Genomic DNA, 19,634 nt, shown 5'->3' on the forward strand with positions numbered 1-19,634 from the left:
TTATTACTAGTTCCTAATAGCTTTCTAGCTTTAGACTGACTTATACCCATTATACTTCTGCCCACTTACTAGTAGGACATCTGCATTTTAATGTCGTATCCAGTTATGTTCAAGTAATTATCAGGTTGATCAGCGACTAGGTTTTATTTCTTAAGTTTATTTTTATTGATTTCAGAGAGAAAGGGAGAGGGAGAGAGAGAGAGAAACATCAATGATGAGAGAGAATCATTGATTGGCTGCCCCCTGCATGCCGTGACTGCAACCTGGGCATGTGCTTTGACCGGGAATTGAACTGTGACCTCCTGCTTCATAATTGACTAGGTTTTAAACCAATGAAATACATAGTTCAACCTGGCAGAAGTAGCTCAGTTGGTTGGAATATCCTTGCACTGAAAGGTTATGGTTGTGATTCCCAGTCAGGACACATACCTGGTTTTTAGATTTGATCCCCAGTCAGAGCACATATGAAAGGCAACTGATTTATGTTTCTCACATCTCTCTCTCTCTCTCTCTCTCTCTCTCTCTCTCTCTCTCTCTCTCTCTCTCTCTCCTCTCCTCTCCTCTCCTCTCCTATTTCTAAGCATGTCCTCTGGGAAAGATTAAAAAAGAAATACATAGTTCAACAACCAAGTTTCACTCTTCACATAAAATGGAGGAAGAAATTAAATTACAAATAATATTTTGTCATAACATGTTCAAAATTCAAAAACAAAATTTATTAAATCAGAGTATTTAAAGGATCCAAATATTTTAAGATTTCTCTGAAAACCATGCAAACTTATCACAATATTATTGACTATTTTCCCCTTCACCCTTTTTTGCCATCTCCACCCTACCCATCTGGAAACCATTCTCTTTGGTCTCTGTTTGTATGAGTGTGATTTTGTTTTGTTTTGTTTTTTAGATTTCATATATAAGTAAAACCATACAGTTTTTGCCTTTCTCTGTTTGACATAATACTTAGCATAATACCCCCTTAGGTCCATACATGTTGGAAATAACAAGATTTCATTCTTTTCTATACTGAGTAATATCCTACATGATCTGTACTCATTCACATATTAGTGGATACCTAGATTGCTTACCTATCTTGGCTATTGTAAACAATGCTTCATAGGGGTGCATATACCTTTTCAAATGATTTTTCCCCTTTGGATAAACACCCAGAAGTGGAATTGCTGGGTCATATGAAAGATCTATTTTTAGTTTTTTGAGAAATCTCCATACTGTTTTCTTTAGTGGCAGCATCAACTGTCAATCCCATCACAATGCAGAAGGTCTCTCTTTTCTCTTCATCCTCACCTACATGTGCATTTTAACAATTTTATTGTTGTCACTGTTATATATGTCCCCAATTCTCCCTGTTCTCTATCCACCTTCACCCAGCCTCCCCCTCCTTTCCTCTGGCCATCAACCATACTATTGTGTGTGCGTCTATGGGTAATGCCTATATGTTCTTTGGTTAATCCCTTCACCTTCTTTCATATAGCCAACATGTTCTTTGTTGACTTTTTGATGATAGCCATTCTGACTGTGAGAGGTGATATTTCATTGCAGTTTTGATTGCATCCCCCTGATGATTAGTAACACTGAACATCTTTTCACATGTCTATCAGCCATTTCCCTAGTTCTCAGAGGTGATTTTTTTAAAGAAAAAAATGGTATCTACAGCTCAAGATCTCAATGCTTGGTGGGCTCCTTGCTATTGGGTTCTTGTTTTTCTTTGGAATTTTCATGCAACAGAGAAAAATGCATTTATAAAAATAATAATCTTAAATTGACATTTCATATTCTAGTACATTAACATATAATTTTTTCTCTCATACCACATCTGTATCTCTTTTCCTCAGCACTGAGAAATCTGACTCCAACAATCTATTTACTAGTCAATTACTTAATTCTACAACACACACACAGAATATTTTAAGTGGGAATTGTTACACTCCCATTATTATTTTTTAAAATTTACTAAATGAAACACTTTTTGCAGTGTCCGTACTACTTATGACCAATTATCAAAATACTATCTTGAACAATTAATTGTATCAATTCTCCATTCTTCCCATAGTTATTGGTTTATTTTATAACTAGAGGCCTGGTGCATGAAATTTATGCATGGGGTGGGGGGTCCCTCAGCTCGGCCTGCACTCTCCAATGAGGTACCCTTTGGGGGATGTCTGACTGCCCCTCGCAATCCAGGACAACTGGCTCCTAACCGCTAGCCTGCCTGCCTGCTTGGTTTCCCCTAACCCCTCTGCCTGCCTGATTTGCCCCTAACTACCTCTGCCTGCCTGATTTGCCCTTAACCACATCTGCCTGCCTGCCTGATTTCCCCTACCTGCTCCCCTATTGGCTTGATGACCCCTAACCACCTCTGTCTCGCTCTGCACCTGGGAACCAGGATTCCCTCGTTTGGCCAGGACCTAGGCTGGCCGCAGCCGCAGGGGACTGTGGGCAGGTGGCTCGGCCGGGCCTTAGCCACATGTGCCTGGAACCATGGGGCCTGCAGTTCGTCCCTCTCCTGGCCGCAGGTGCAGGTGCAGCCGCTGGTGCCTGAGACCAGGGGTTGGGTGGCTTATTCCTTTCCTTGGCCACAGGTAAAGGTGCAGCTTCTGGCACCTGGGACCTTGGGGCAGGTGGCTTGTCCCTCTCCCAGGCCACAGCCTGGCTGGTCCCCATTCCTCTCTCAGGAGCTCATTTGTGCTTGGTGATCCCCCATTCCTCTCTCCCCAGTGTTGAGTGTCTGAGCCATTATGGCATGATGGTATGAGGGCGTGGTGACCATTTGCATATTTTGCATGTTAGCTCTTTATCATATAAGATTATGTTCACGTACATAGAGTTTTGTCTCATTCTTGGTCATTTGATTTTGTCCGTGGGATATGTGAAACAATAAGAAAATTTTAAAAGTTAAAACTATTCAAACAGATACACTCAAAATACACCACTTATATTTTTACTACATTAATTTCTCACTCTTCATGCCTGAGAACATGATTTCATTATAGAAGCTTTATATTATACTTTAATATAATATATCCCCCTCATATTGCTTGCTTTCCAAGATTACTTAATTATTACTGCATGCTTGATTTTCCATATGACATTTAGTATTGATTTTAGAGACAGTGTTCTTCCACTTTGCACAAGTGATCAAGAAATTCTAATGCTACTTGAAGTGTCAATGACAAACAGAGATGCTCTATGGCACTTGTGCTTTGCCACTATGGGAAGACTAATAGCACAGACTGTGACTATGGAGCAACGTATTGCAGATATTCACCCTTCTTTTCAACAGCACTTTCTGGCTTACTACAGGGACCTAGTAGAGACTAAAGGTCAAACCATAGGACATTATCAATTGATGATTAGATTTGAGCTTGTTCTAATGAATTGAATGTTACTGGACCCTCGGAGTTATAATGCTGGTCATTCTATCATAGCAGCAATCTGTCACCAAAGGGAGATAGTACTTAAGAGATCAGGTTTGAGCAGGTCCAGAAGGCACGAGGAAGGCTTATGAACAGATGATTCAGGCTCCTTTAAAAGGAATTTCTCCTACATTTACATTCTCTTCCTCTATCCACATATATGGCCTTATTGGGAGTCCCTCATTACAAATTAACTGATAAAATCAAGTATATACTTAGTCACAGATGTTCTGTAAAATATGCTAGCATCCACTCAAAAGTAAGTGATTGAAAAAATAAAATATAAATGATGTATGCATTATTTTTATAAAAGCTAGTATATTTATATCAATAGTCAATGTAGATGTTACTGATGAGAGTGCACTTCAGAAAGAGAGAAATTGGTGTTTCTTTTCATAATGACAAGATAGGTTATGGTCAATAAAAATATATAACAGTTTTAAATTTGTGTCTGCACAAAAACAGTGTTAACATTTTTTAAAATAAAAAAAATTGACATAACTACAAAGAGAAACCACTCCAGAGCTGTATAAGGACATTTCAATAATTCATTAATGATAAAAACAGTAAAAGTACAAAGTTACATCATATGGTTAATAAACTTAACCTAGTTGACTTATATAGAACACTGCACTCAACTATTATTACCTATAAATTCCAAATGTACAAGGAACGTCTACAAATCTCTGACCATCCGTTAGGACATAAAGAGATTCAACTAATTTAAAAAGATTTAAGGTAAAGAAAGTATGCTTTGTGACACTATAAAAGGATTTTTAGAAAATGTTATGCTTCATATGATCTATTTACAGCAGCAGATTGAAGCCAATCCAGCTTGCGGCCCCTCCCCTGGGAGGAAAAGATAAGAGTGGAACATGAGCCCGACGTTGGGGCTTTTCGGTGGCTGTTCTAGGACTGGTGTCCCTTTAGCCTAACCTGGAGCCCTTGTGGGACCTGACATCTCGGGAAGCCTGAAAGCTGCTGAGAACGCACTGAGCTGGGTGGCGTGTTATTGCTTCAGGCAGCTGAGTTACAGCAGACAGAAAGAGAGAGAGAAGAGATTAAGAATGTCATCTTTCTATATAATTTTTTCACATGGGCAAAATCTTCTCATCACGAATCTCCAAACACAAGTCTGAGATGCTTCATCCTCAGGAAAGGTTAGAGAGGCCCCCAGAATCTCTAGGTGGACTGAATAGCAATGGTCTTCCCCTGTACGAATCCTGTTTACAAAGACTGGGAGAGGTGGTGACTTTTTCAAATGTGTAGATAAGTGTCCCAATCAAAGGAACAAACACAAATCTCCATTAAACAGATCCTTTTAAAAATGGAGGAAAATGAACGCCTAACAAATAATTCAAAACAACTGTTATAAAGCTGCTGATAGGATTCAGGACAGGAGCATGTGTTTTAGGTTTTTTTTTTTTTTTATCTATTATGAATGTCTTTAATGAAAATATTCTCTAAAATGCTAGAATCATAGAAATTCTGTAAATAATACTGAACACTATGATCACTACTTATCTTAAAAATAGAAACTAATTTTCAGACAATATAAAGCATTGCATTAAAGTGCAATGCACAAGTACATATTACCTCATAGAACCTAATGTAATGTACAATAATATCAGAACATTTAGGTCCTTTACATTTAAAAAAAAAAGGTATCAATGTCTTGATAACACACAGGAAGTTACACACTATTTTGGAAACTCTACTTTTAATATACAATGTGATATTATATGCATCTTTTAGGAACTGATATTAACAGGATTAAACCTATTTTTTTTCACATTACACTCTATATCTCAAAGAAATACATTTCATTTCCAGAACATTCAGTAGAAGAAATAAACTCAAGTATATTTTTAAATAAATCAATTAAGAATGTATTGGAGAAACCGTATGGAAGTGGAAGAAATGGGAAATTATTAACTACAACATGGCATATAGAGACTTTGGAGAAAACGCATTCTTACATAGATGTTTAGGAATTTCAAGGTTCCACGTAACTGCTCTTTGAGAGTGCCCTTTGTTTCTGACAAAAATACCAAATCATTTATTTGTAGAAAATGCTACTTTACGGACCATGTCTTGGAAGGCTTGTTTCACTTGCTGGTTCCTCAGGGTGTAAATGAAGGGGTTGAGCATGGGGGCGACAGAGGTATTGAGGATAGCTACTCCTTTTATCAATGACGCCTTTTCTTTCGCAGAGGGATTGGCATACATGAACATACAGCTTCCGTAAGAAATGGAAATGACAATCAAATGAGAGGAACAAGTGGAGAAAGCCTTTTTCCTCTGACTGGCAGATGGGATTCTCAAAATAGTCCTGATAATGCACATATACGATAAAATCACCAACGCCAAAGTGAATAGCAAAGTGACCGAAGCAAAGTAAAAACCAATTGCTTCCAGGAGCCATGTATCTGAGCAAGATAGTTGTAAAAGGGGGAAATAGTCACATACGAAGTGATCGATGATGTTGGAAGCACAGTAATCCAGCTGGAGGAGAAGCATAAGGGGAGGGAAGATGGTCAGAAACCCTCCCAGCCAGGCACACAGCACGAGCAGGGTGCAGAGTTTCCTGTTCATGATGATTGTATAATGAAGGGGCTTGCAGATGGCAACGTAGCGGTCATAGGACATGGCGGTTAGAAGGTAAAATTCAGTCACCCCCATGAAAATAAAGAAAAATAGTTGGGCTGCACAGTTATTATAGGAAATAGTCTTATCCCTGGTGATAATTGCCCCCAGAAATCTAGGGATACATACAGTTGTAAATGAGATTTCTAAGAAAGAGAAATTCCGGAGGAAGAAATACATAGGCGTCTGTAGATGAGAGTCCACCAAGGTTAGGGTGATGATAATCAGGTTTCCAGCGACACTTAGTATATATGTGACAAATAAAAGGAGAAAAAGCATAATCTGAAGGTCAAAATCATCAGAAAGACCTAAAAGGACAAATTCTGTGACCACTGTGTGGTTCATTTCTCTGTCTCTCTCTTTCTTTAAAGATATTTAGGTGGAAAAAGTGTTAAAGAGAGGTGATGAGAGATATGATTCATCATAATCAATGTCATCATCACTAAATTCTAAAACATTTTTATAATCTGTGCAGATTTCATTTTCTTTTGGCTGGCTTGTTTGCATTATGTCTTAATACATATTTATGAGTTCTGTTTTGTGTACTAGTTCTTTTATTTTGAAGTTAGGAATAATTCATGCAACAAATTACATCATTGAGATATGGTAAATAAAATTAATACTTTTTGCAAATCTTACATTTTTCTTGAAGCAATAATATGAAATATGCATGTTCTTTTTTTTCTGTCATGTATTTATTAGAGGATACTGCCACCTAAAAACAGAAAAGAATGATCTTAATTCTATCAAAATGTAGAAGTGAAACTTAGAAGACTAGAATAACAACCCATTACATTTTCTATAAGAAATCAATTAATAATTTTCATAGAAAATAAATTAATTAGGTTATTACATTATTCATTTTATCTTTAACATTATTTTTATACTGTAATTATCAAGATGATATGAAAACATTCTGTACATATTATATAATAATATGTATATTTTCATTAAGATAGAATAAGTAATCTATTTTGTTTTACAAGTAGTGAACATATTCACTTATTATTCTATAAGAATCACTAATGTTTGACATCTTCTATGACTTTATGGAAATATATATAGGAGAAATTTTTTGAGCTTAAAGGAATATGCAGTATTTATCTATTTTTCATTTTCCATTGAAGTAAAAATTGGAAAAATACTACTTGCCTCAGATCTTAGCAGCTCTGTCACTCAGATTGTAGCCAGTGTAATTTCCCTTTAAACATCCTTTTTTCTGAGTTATTAAAGTTTATGAAAAAATCTTTCATTTTTTTGTAATTTGACTCCACACTTGTCTTTTACATGAGACCTCTGATCCATAAGGATATTTTAGAACTATATATAAAAAGCACTCCCCCACTCATCCTAACCTATTCAGTTAATTCGCAGCTAGCTGGATAGACCATGCTGTAAATGCGGTTTGCTAAAATTGTGAGTTACCTCCTTTACATTTTAGATAGTCAAATTTCTGCCATGAAGGATGGAATGTAAAACCATCACTTCTCTGCCAGCCACTAGAAAATTCCTAATCAAATTTTATTTTATTTCTTTTCTGTGGGAAACTGTACTCCCAGGCATGCACCTGGATGGCCTAAGATACATTGTTTCCACAACCCATGACAGCTGTTACTCAAGCTCTGCTTATCGAACATCCTGCAGTTGGGACACAGCTGCACAACAGAATGTTCTCTGATGAGGATAAACTATTCTTGACATTTACAGTTCAGTTGCTTAGCTACCCGCTGATGTCCTTGAAGGAAACTCCCTCATTCTCCCTGACTATATCGACATCCTTATACCCTGCAATAAATGAGACTTGATCAGAAAGCCTGTCTTGTCTCCATCTCTTGTGTCTCTTGTCCCCCTCATTCTCACTCCCCCTCTAGGGTCCACGTTGACTTACCTGCGGGTCAGGGCACTTTTCCATTTTATGATGGCTCAAAGGAAATAGCTCAGGAAGTAGAAATGGAAAGTCAGAAGCCTGAAGATGTGGAAATATACAATAGTCCTCTTCAGTAATGTTGATCAAGAAGTTTAAGAAAGCAACATTTAAAAAGAGAACAGAGAACCTGATTAGTGTTTCTCAGTGGTTAGAGTGCTGGCTGAGCACCAAAGGGTGGCTGGTTTGATTCCAAGTTGAGGGCATGAACCTGGGGGGTGGGTTCCCTTCCCTCCCCTGGTTGGATTGCATGCAGGAGGTAAGCAGTTGGTGTGTCTCTCTTAACTTCCTCCCTCCCTTCCTTCCACTTTCTCTGAAAAGTAATGGAAAAAAAATATCCTCAAGTGAGGATTAATACAAAAAGATAAATAATACATTAGAAAAAAGAGAATTAAGAGAGATATGACAACAATGGGTATTATGAGAATAGATTCTTAAACCAGGATCTAGCTTCTAGTGGCACTGTAGTTCAAATATTTCAAATCCATTTGTCTTGACCTCAGAAAAAAGTTATGCTTTGATCTCTTGGAAACAAGAAAAAGTCCAGGCCACATATTGGCTACATTATAGAGCATGAGGGATTTCTGGAAATCCTCCTTGGATTTTTTCAGTAGCCCAACTCTTCTCTTAGCCAATGGTTATGTTCATCTGTGTATCCCACAGAGGACATAAAATGTTGACTTTTGGAAAATAATTGCTTTCATTAATCACAATTGCTTACTATTTCATGAGTAATAAAATAGTTTTGAACTCTACAACTCTTTATTTATATTAAATAATCTTGAAATAAAGAAGTTTTCTACATATATTCTTTTATTTATCCTTTGGCCTTTTTAGTGCTGGGGCAACAAAAAACAATATTATTTCATAATTCTAAGTTAAATAATAACTATTATAATAAACATATTGTGCTCACAATTATTTTCTCACAATTTTTAATGTGATTACATAAGTTAACAAAGTTAACCCTCATTATAAACAGCAGTAATTAATTGCAGTTAATTTTGTCCATCATTTTTCTCATCTTGGTCTTTAAATTTATTTATCAATTTTTTAATAGCCTAATGAGACATATTACAAAATACTCATTTTGTTTACTTCAAATTCCATTTAGTGAATTATTATTTTTAGTTAATATTATTTATTTGGTAGAATACAATGAATAGTTTATATTAAGAGGAATAATACTTTTTTATTGTTCTTCATATTTCCAAAATATTTTAATTATAAAAATTATATGTAATCAGTTAATAATAAGCCACCCACTTATTATCTATATATATAAAAAGTGAGTGACCAGAACACCATAATGACTGGAATTACTGGTGGCTATTATGTCCACTGCAGCCAATAAAACCACCAAATCTGGTGGTGGGGCTGGCTCGCCAACCCCTTGTGGCCCTTTCCCCCGGCTGGCCATGCCCCTAACACTCCCCCCAAACCCAACAGGGGGTCAGGCTGTTGGCCAACCTCCTGCAGCCACTCCTTAAGGATGACCCTACCCCCAATGGGCCCCTTTCACCCCAGTCATCATGGAGCCCCTCCCCTCAGCCAGCTCTGCTCTCGACCCCCCCCACCCCCCCGGCCCCATAGGCTGGCCAACCACCTATAGTCCCTTCCCCAGGCCGCTGGCCCCTCATGCCATTTGGGGGTAGGCTGGTTGGCCCACCATCCACAGACCCTCCCCAAGGCAGGCCCCATTCTTGATTAGCCCCCACCACCCATATCAGCCCCCAGCCCCTCCCCCCAGCCAGTTCCATCCCAATTGTTCCCTCACACCAATCAGGAGTGGGACCAGATGGCCCACCTCCCATAACTGGCCTCACCCTCAATTGCCACCCCATCCCAATTGGGAGAGGTGCCTGCCAGCCAATCACCCATGGTCTCCCCGCCCCAGCCAGCCCAGCCCTGATTGGGACCTGATTGGATTGAGCCAGGCAGCCAACCTCCCTCCTCCCAACAGGCCAGGCTCTGATCTGCCCTGATTGGGGCCAGGATGGCAGGACCACACCTATGCATGAATTCTTGCACTGGGCCTCTACTATAATTATATAGTATTAACACATATTGAGTAACTTAATGTTATATATTAAAAAATAATTAAACATGCACTTAATGTAAGAAATACAATAGTGAATTTATATAATAAAATAATAATACAGCCATCAATGTAGAACTAAATCATGGCTGGGACATGTCTATATTGGAATTACTTGTTGAAAGAGATGAACTAGAAGAGAGTGTGTAGAAAATATGACAGTGCATGTGTGTTATGTGCCATTAAGTTAGCTCAGACTCTGAGTAACCTTGTGAATGAATAATATGTACCATGTTCTGTCCTCAATAGCTCCACTCAGCTCCTGTGGACTCATGCCTTTGACTTCTTTTAGGGAGTCAATTAACCTCATATTTGGTCTTCCTGTTTTCCTGCTGCCTTTTTGTTTATTTTGTTCCTGACAAATTGATTATAGTGTGTTTCAGTGTGAATTCCTTTAGCAAATTTCAAGTACATAGTGCAATTATTAGTAACTATAGATACTTTGTAGTACCTTAGATCTCCAGAATTTATGCATCTCACATAATTGATCCTCTCTTCCCTTTGACTAACATCTCTCTGTTAGTCAATTATCATTCTACTCTCTCAGTTCAAGTTTTTAAGATTCCACATATAAGTGAGATTATGCAGTATTTTTCTGAGTCTTTCACTTACTATAATGTCTTCCAGTTCACATCCTGTTATAGCATATGACAGAATTTACTTATTTTTACAACCGAATTATATTTTATTATATATATAAACCATTTTTAACTCATTAGTTGATGGACTAGGTGTTTCTATATCTTGTCCTTTATGAATAATGCTGCAATAAAACTGGGGGTGCAGATGCCTCTTTCAGATATAATTTCATTGGCTCCTGGAATTCTATACCCAAAAAAGTAAGACTACTGGATCATACGGTAGTTTTAACTTTTGAGGAACCTTCATACTATTTTTCATAATAGCTATTTTAATTTACATTCCCACCCCAAATGCTTATGAGGATTCCCTTTTCTCCATTTCCTTGCTAAAATTCATTTTTTTTTGCATGTGGTGATATCATATTATGGTTTTTAACTCTCTATAAAACTTAAATAATTTTGTTTATATATAAAATAATTTGTACATATACTCAGATTTAAGCAAATCCAAAACTTCAGAGAAGTGGAATTTACCTTCTATGGAATTAGAATAAACTTATTCTATATACAGGCAGTCCTCGAATTATGTCATAATTGATGTATGTTGTTTCATGGTTACATCACCATCTCCCATTTATTTATAAAAAAAAATTCTGTCAATTCAATGTATGTAAATAAGTGCTTTATGCTTTTATTATTATTATTAATTACTGTATTTACCACAAGTAAAGGTCAGGAATTGTTATCTTCCTTTTATTTTTATTTTTTTACTGTTTCACTTCATAATTACTGTGTATGTGCTCCATGTGAGTGACATAAGTGCTTATGTAGGTGGGTTCTACTTACTGCGAAAATTGCTTTACATTGCAGTGCAGGAAAGGATCTCCAATGTAACCCAAGGACCTACTGTATCTAATGGCCTCTATTTTTGATAGATAATTTATATGGACATACTCTATTAAAGTGGGAGAAAAGTATTGTTTCTCAGTTTTTAAGTGATAAGCATTTACATTTTCAATAAATTATAAGGTATTGCCCTAACCGATTTGGTTCAATGGATAGAGTGTTAGCCTGTGGACTGAAGGATCCCAGGTTCAATTCACATCCCTTGGTTGCAGGCACATCCCTGATAGGAAGTGTTCAGGAGGCAGCTGATGGATGTTTCTCTCTCATCGATGTTTCTAACTCTCTATTCCTCTCCCTTCCTCTGTAAAAAATCAATAAAATGTATTTTTTTTAAATTATAAGATATTTACAATTTTCCCAGAGAAACTATAATATAGTTAAGAGAATATCTGTCAAATATAAATTAAAAATAAAATTCTATGTTCTATGTGTAGTAAATAAAATATCATATAACTATTTTATAAGTATCGCTATCATTCCTGGTGATTATTTTTTTCTACACAAAACTCAAAATATAATTTTACTTTAAAAATAATTATTATTTAATAAGTTGTAATATTGTATACTTGAAACTAATAGAAACAATGTAAGATGTATACCAACTATCCATAAATTAAAAAATAAATTGCCTGGATGAAAGAAAGTAAAGGGGTTCACCAAAGAACATATATGCGCAACCCATGGACACAGACAACACTGTGGTGATAGCCCGAGGGAAGGGGGGTTGGGGGCTGGGTAGAGGGATAGAAGGGGAGGGGGGAAATGGGGACATCTGCAACAGTGTCAACAACAAAAAATTGAAAATAAATAAATGTTAAGGAAGTTGTGACAGTGTTCAGAAGAATGAGAGTCAGAATGACATAAGAAAAATAGTTTAAATTAAATGGGACATATATAAAACAAACAGAATTGTTAGAAACAAAAAGGATGGCAGGGAGTTTATTGTGATTTGTAGAAGCTACTGAAATTTCATGTTTACATTTTAAAAATGTCCAGCAATGTCCTCAAATTCCTAGCACCACATTATCTCATTTGCTTGTCTTCCTTGCCATGTCCATGAAGGCTTGCTTGACTTGCTGATTTCTCAAGCTGTAAATAAAGGGGTCCAGCATAGGAGCTACTGAGGTGTTTAGCACAGCCTCACCCTTGCTCAGAGACACCCTCTCCCTTGCTGAAGGTTTGATATACATAAAAATGCAGCTGCCATAAGAGATAGAGATGACAATCATGTGAGATGAACATGTAGAAAAGGCCTTTGTCCTCTGACTAGTCAAAGAAATTCTTAAAATTGTTCCTATGATATATATGTAGGACAGAAATATCAGTGCCAGAGTGAACATTAGAGTAAACACAGCACAGGCAAATCCCATTATCTCTAGGAATTTTGTGTCTAAACACGAAAGTTGCAGCAGGGGAAAATAATCACAGGTAAAATGATTAATAACATTTGACCTAGAGTAATCGAGGTTTAAGAACAAGATGAGTGCAGGGAAGATGATTAAGAATGAAACTAGCCAAGAAGAGAAGACAAGGAGTATACAGATTCTTCTGTTAATTATGGTCATGTAATTGAGAGGTTTGCAGATGGCAACAAAGAGATCATAGGACATGGCAGCCAGAAGGTAAAACTCAGTGACTCTCAAGAGAATTAAAAAAAAAAAAAAAAAACTGAGCAATGCAATCATCAAAGGAAATGGTTTTATGTCCTGAAATAATAGTGGCCAGGAACTTGGGAATGCTGACAGTTGTGAATGAAATCTCTAGTAAGGGGAAATTTCTGAGGAAGAAATACATGGGGATCTGGAGGTGGGAATCCAGCAGGGTAAGGGCGATAATGGTCAGGTTCCCAGTAATGCTCAACATGTAGGTGAGGAGCAGAAAGACAAAGATCACCACCTGAAGCTTTGGGTCATCTGACAGTCCCAGGAGAATAAACTCTCTCACGTCTGTATGGTTTCTCATTCTTCATTTGCTTTTTTGTTTTTGTTTTTCTCCTGCCAGATCAATAGGGAAAAGCACAAGGAACAAACCATCAATTGTGGATTAACAAATATCCAAGTGAGGAACCAGAATTTGACTGAAATAGTATGATGTTTCACTTTAGGAGCAATTTAAAGCAAACTGATCACGGCAATTTCTTTTTCTGGTGAAAGCTCTTTGGTTAAAGCAGGTTTTTAAAAAATTCAATTTCACAAATCTTGAAGTGGCAAATCCGGGATTTGTTCCCAGATGTTTCTGACCTCAAATACACCCTGTGAAGTTTCAGAGACGTGTCCACAAAGTTTCTTCCCAGTGAGAACCAGCTTCGTGCTATTGCTCCAGTCCCTAAATGTTTCCTATTCTGTGTAAAAGTTTAATCGCATTGAGAATCCTTAAAAAAAAAAAATGAGAAAGATACTACGTTAAGTAAAACGTTACTTTTGTGTTTAGCCACTTGTCAATTTTGTGAACACTCTGCTTTATCAACTCCTGCTGCAGTTCATTGGTAGTCAGAAACACCAATTCCATTGCCACCAGCAACCTGAGATGCTAAGGAAAGAGGGGAGAAAGAGGCAGAAAATAATTTAAGTAAAAAACACTTAGACCTGAGGCTGATTACATCCAAGTTATTTTATGGCATTTCAGCATACCTATGTATCACTTGTATGACCTTTATTCCTATGTGACTATTTCCTTTTATGATTTTAAATATATTTTAATTCTCCTCCCCCCACCTCCTCCTCCTCTTTCTCTTACTCCTCCTTCTCCGTCTTCTTTTTCTTGCTATTGTTATTATTTAAAACTTTCTTTCAGTTAAAGAGTGAGATAAGTGATCTCCAGGAATACTTGTACCTCCAATAAAGCCGGTCTTAACAGTTTAATGTCTTTATTTGTATGTGTTTTTACTTATTTTTTTTAAAATTAATGATAGTGAGAAAAAAGGAGAGAGAGAGAGACCAGTTGCTTCTTGAACATGTCAGACCAGGGATCAAACCAGCTACCTTTGATTTATGGGAGGGCAATCCCATCAACTGAGCCACACTAACCAGTTTGTTGTGTTTTTAAAATATTGTTTTATTTTTTTAAAATAAAACAAATGATACAATATTACCATAGATATTTTCATGAGGAATAGTGATGATACCTAGGCTAAATCCAAGCCACTTTCTAGTTCTAAAAATCAGTCCCTATGTGCTTCTTCTATAAATACAGTTCATTTCTCTGTATACAAGCCTATCTCATTAGGTTATTGTGAATATTAAATGAGTTAATGTTAAGTGAAGCATTTGGGAAAATGTTCAGCATTTAATATAAGCCACACAAGTTTTTGTTCAATGAGAAAGATGTTCCCTAACCACTCAGATGAAAACCTTTGGTCTTAATATGGTATCTCTGTGTTAAAACCTATATCTAAATTAAGTAGTAATGAATGAATTTAGCACCAAGAGAATCACATAAAAGCAATGACACAAGTTAGGAGGAATCTAAGTGCAGTGCCTGTGAGGCATTCTAGGCAAATGAATCTTAGCCCTGTTCTTCCACTTTTGTGCATGCTGAGCTCTCCCTTCATGGTGTATCTGTCCTCTCCACTCCACCACCCCCTTCCTCCTCTATAAATCCCCCTGCCTTATGTTGAGCTGGAACCTGATCACCACATTTGAGGCATGTTAGATATTTGCAGCATGTCAACATAGCTACCGGTGGCCACTTTTTGTTGTTGTTGTTTTTGTTTATCACTAGTAATAGTAATCTTTCTAAGAAAAATTGTGAAGCCTGCATTAAATGAAGTAAATAAATGCAACTAGTATTATAGGTAGCAAATTTTAGTAACACACTACCTAAAATGAAAATATGTTTTCCTAAAGCACTGCACAGCCTATATTCAATGAGAAACACACAGGCACAGAAATGATAATTTCCTGCCTTTATAGAGAATTGATATAATAAAGCGATATATATGGATCTTTTTTAATTTTCAATATATACAGTTACAAAACATAACTCAAATATATAATTTGAATTAATTAAAAGTTGGCTAATAGGTGATGACTCAATGATAAGATTTGGGAGACCTCCATTGCCTTCTTTCTGCCACACTTAACTCTAGTTTTCCAATTGCTAACCAACAACCAGAACATCTGGACTCTGAAAACTATTAGCTGTCACTGTTACTAGGATACCAACATTTCTGAAAATATTTCCTCTCACTTAACAATTTGCTTTCTATTGTCAATGTTTTTGTCTTAAATTTCCCATAGAGGATATATTACCGTATTTTGACCATAGAGAGTGAGAAAGAATCAAATATGTAAAAGAAAAGAAAAGATCAGAAGGTGTTTTAAAACTCTCAAGAATGGTTTCTACATAGATTTTACTGGCACAAGCTATTTAATGTTTTATCTAGTCTCTCTGACACTGGGGACCAATTTAGTGAATCAAAATTGCCAGAAGAGGAATATACACAGCACAGCAATGAGTGTAATGGACAATACATATTAGTATTAAAATTTGTAAAGAAGCTTGGTGGACAGTGTCTCATGCGACAGAAAAAAAAGAAGAAAAGAAAAACAACATCAACCAGCAAACAACAAAACTAAATGTGAAGTTTGTTTTCCTTGACATTATTTTCAGACAGAGATTAGCAATCAAATATCTTAACTCCCAATGCAGATCTCTCCCCAATACTCTATGCCGTTAAAAAAAAAGAATCTGTAATCTGTCACATTATACTATGTGCATTCATTAAGTCTATCATTTTTAATCTACCTTACAAAAAAGTGTTAGGTTCCATAATACTGCTAATGTATTATGCTTATTTTGCTGCTCAGTCTTGCTCACCAGGAATGGTGGTTGAAGAGTTTCTGGTTTTGATTGATTCATGTTGCAACTCATACGCCGAGTGTAATATTAGGAGTTGGTGCCTTAAAGTGACTAAACTATAATAATATAATCATGTCCAAATGAGGTAAGGTTAGTTTTAAAAGCCCCGCAAAAGAAAGATATTGTAAAGATTACATGAGATAAAAAACTGATGGGCATGGACAACAGTGTGAGTACTCAGGGAGAGGGGGGTGGGAGATGGGTAGAAAAGGGTAAAGCGGGGGTAAATGGTGATGGACAGACTTGACTTGGATGGTGAAGTGGTATACAGATGATGTGTTGTATAATTGTGCACCTGAAACCTGTATAATTTTGTGAACCAGTATAATCCCAATAAATTCAATTACAAATGACAGTAAATTTGTGCTGGTCATCATTAGTAAAAGTAACATAAACCTTGCAGGCCCTTACAGAATTTAAAGTAGTATGCATAAAATGAAGCAAAAACAAGTTTTGTGTTTTGTTTTCTTTTCTTTTTAAAAATCAGGCTATCATATTGGCTATTAGAGCTCAAGACCTTTAACAAGTTATTCAACTTTTCTGAGCATCAATTTACAGATTTGTAAAAAAAGGTATAATCTTTCTAGTTGCCAGAGGTGAAGATTACATAATATATAGTGTAAGGTATATCTAGTTTAGATATAAGTATTGCTACCCCAGCTTTCTTTTCATTTCCATTTGCCTGAAAGATATTTTTTCATCCCTTCACTTTCAGTGCTGAGGTGGGTCTCTTGTACACAGCATGTTGGTTTTTTTTTTTTTTTTCCATTCAGCCACTAGATGTCTTTTGATTGGAGCATTTAGTCCATTTACGTTTAAAGTTCTTATTGATAGGTAGTTGTTTGTAGCCATTTTTTTTTAATTTTTTTTTTTTTTTTTTTTTTTTTTTTTTTTTTTTGTGCTTGTGTTCCTTTCCTTTTTATTTCAGTCCCTTTAGCATTTCTTGCATTGCTGGCTTGGTAGTGATAAACTCCCTTAGTTTTTTTGTTTGTTTGTTTTGTTTTTTGTCTGTGATACTCCTAATTTCCCCTTCAATTTTGAATGATAGCCTTTCTGGATAGAGTATTCTTGGATGCAGTATCTTGCTTTGCATCACTTTGTAAATTTCCTTCCTTTCTTTTCTGGCCTGATGTGTTTCTGTTGAGCAATCATTTGATAATCTAATGGGACATCCCTTGTACATCACTATCTGTCTCTCTCTTGCAGTCTTTAAGCTTATCTCTGTCCTGAACATTTGCCATCATAATTACGATGTGTCTTGGTGTGGATCTTTTTGGTTTCACTTTGTTTGGGACTCTCTGTGCTTGTGTGACTTTTTTCTTCCCCACATCAGGGAAGTTTTCTGACATTATTTCTTCAAATAGATTTTCTAACCCTTGTTCCCCTTCCTGTTGTTCTGGCATCCCTATTATTAGTATGCTGCTTCGTTTCATGTTGTCCCACAGTTCTCTTAGGCTCCCCTCCTGTCTTTTAATATTTATCTCCAATTGCAGTTCAGTTTGGATGTGTTTTTTTCCCTTGCCTTCTAATTCGCTAATTTGGTCCTCCACTCCTCCTAGTCTACTGTTGAAACTTTCCATCCATCACCAAGGGAAACACAAGCCTCCTGCTTGCTCCAGCTCTGAGGCTGCCACCATCTTTGCTAGGTTAATTTGCATACTTATCCCTGATTGACTGGTGGGTGTAGCAGAGTGATGGTTAATTTGCATGTTTCTCTTTGATTACTATAGATATTTATTTATTTAATATTATTATTATTATCTTATAAAATAAAAGGCTAATATGCAAATTGACTAAAGGTCAGAATAACAGGTTGTCCCCTGGTGGTCAGTGTGCTCCCACAGGGGGAGCGCCCCTCAGCCAGAATCCAGGCTCATGGCTGGCAAGTAGCAGAAGCCTTTCATGACTCTGTGAAAGCCCAATGCATGGGAGAACATATTTACTAATGTCCTTAACAGACATAACATTAGTAAATATTTACAAGGAACTCATACAACTTAACAAAAGGAAAATACACAATCCAATAAAAAAAAAAATGGGCAATGTACCTACATGACACTTTTTGAAACAGGATATATTAGAAGGCCAAGAGATATATGAAAACATGCTCAAAGTCACTAATCATCTGAGAGATGCAAATCAAAATGACAATGAGGTACCATCTCACACCTGTCAAAATGGCTATCATCAACAAATGACAAGTGCTGGAGAAGATGAGGAAAAAAAGGAACCCTTGTGCACTGCTGGTGGGAATGCAGACTGGTGCAGCCACTGTGAAGAATAGTATGAAGCTTCCTCAAAGAACTAAAAGTGGAATTCCTTTTAGACCCAGTAATCCCCACTTTTAGGAATATAACCCAAAAAATTAGAAGCACCAATTGGAAAAAATATATGTACCCCTATGTTCATAACAGCACAATTTATTATAGCTAAGATCTGAAACAGCCTAAGTGCCCATCAGCAAATGAGAGAATTAAAAAACTGAGGTACTTCCACAAAATGGAATACTATGCTGCTATAAAAAGAAGAAGAAATTATTACCATTTGCAACAGCATGGATGGACTTGGAAAACATTATGTTAAGCGAAATAATTCTTTGGAGAAAGATAAATATCACATAATTACACTCATTTGTTGAATATAATGAAGAACATAAACAAAATATATGATGACCAAAATAGATCCAGAGAAATAGAAGCATCAAACAGACTATCCAACCTAAGATGGAAGATGGGTGGTGGGGGCGGGGGTGATAAAAGATCAACTAAAGTACCTGTGTGCACGCATATGAGCATAACCAATGGATATAGTTAGTAGGGCAGTGAGTGCGTGTGCTGGGGTGGGGAAATGGCCATAGTGAGATTAATGGGGGAGAAAAGTATTATGTAATACTTTAAACAATAAAGAATTTAAATTTAAAAAAAGATATATGTACCCAAAGGTTTGTTGTAGTATTATTCATAATGGCCAAGACATGAAAACAACTTAAGTGTCCTTCATTAGATAATTGGATAAAGGAAAGGTATAATAGAGAATCAGAGCACTGGGAGTCAATGTCACACTCCTGAGAATTTACTTATCAAGAATCTTTTTGTCTGAGGAAAAGTCCAGAAGAAGAGAAAGAAAAAGCAAAAAGTGTTCAAATTTTGAAAATCTGAAAAGTCATCTAGTCTGTGCTACAAATAATC

At 36.5% G+C, this 19,634-nt stretch overlaps 1 protein-coding gene across 3 annotated transcripts; it reads right to left on the reverse strand.

The window, feature by feature from the left end:
• Positions 1-5,486: 5,486 nt before the first annotated feature.
• Positions 5,487-13,548, reverse strand: LOC311618767 (olfactory receptor 6C3; the record flags this gene model as incomplete). Of its 3 annotated transcripts, none has more annotated exons than XM_084876349.1 (2): positions 5,487-6,359; positions 13,483-13,548. In XM_084876349.1, the coding sequence occupies 2 exons, from the start codon at positions 13,546-13,548 to the stop codon at positions 5,487-5,489; spliced, it is 939 nt and encodes a 312-aa protein (XP_084732475.1). The 3 variants fall into 3 exon arrangements, with proteins under 3 accessions (XP_084732475.1, XP_084732474.1, XP_084732476.1); XM_084876348.1 differs by having other exon boundaries at positions 13,471-13,548; XM_084876350.1 differs by having other exon boundaries at positions 5,487-6,263; positions 13,387-13,548.
• Positions 13,549-19,634: the final 6,086 nt, after the last annotated feature.

This window comes from Pipistrellus hanaki, assembly GCF_964339955.1.
Source record: "Pipistrellus hanaki genome assembly, chromosome: 3".
In the NCBI taxonomy this organism is placed as follows: domain Eukaryota; kingdom Metazoa; phylum Chordata; class Mammalia; order Chiroptera; family Vespertilionidae; genus Pipistrellus; species Pipistrellus hanaki.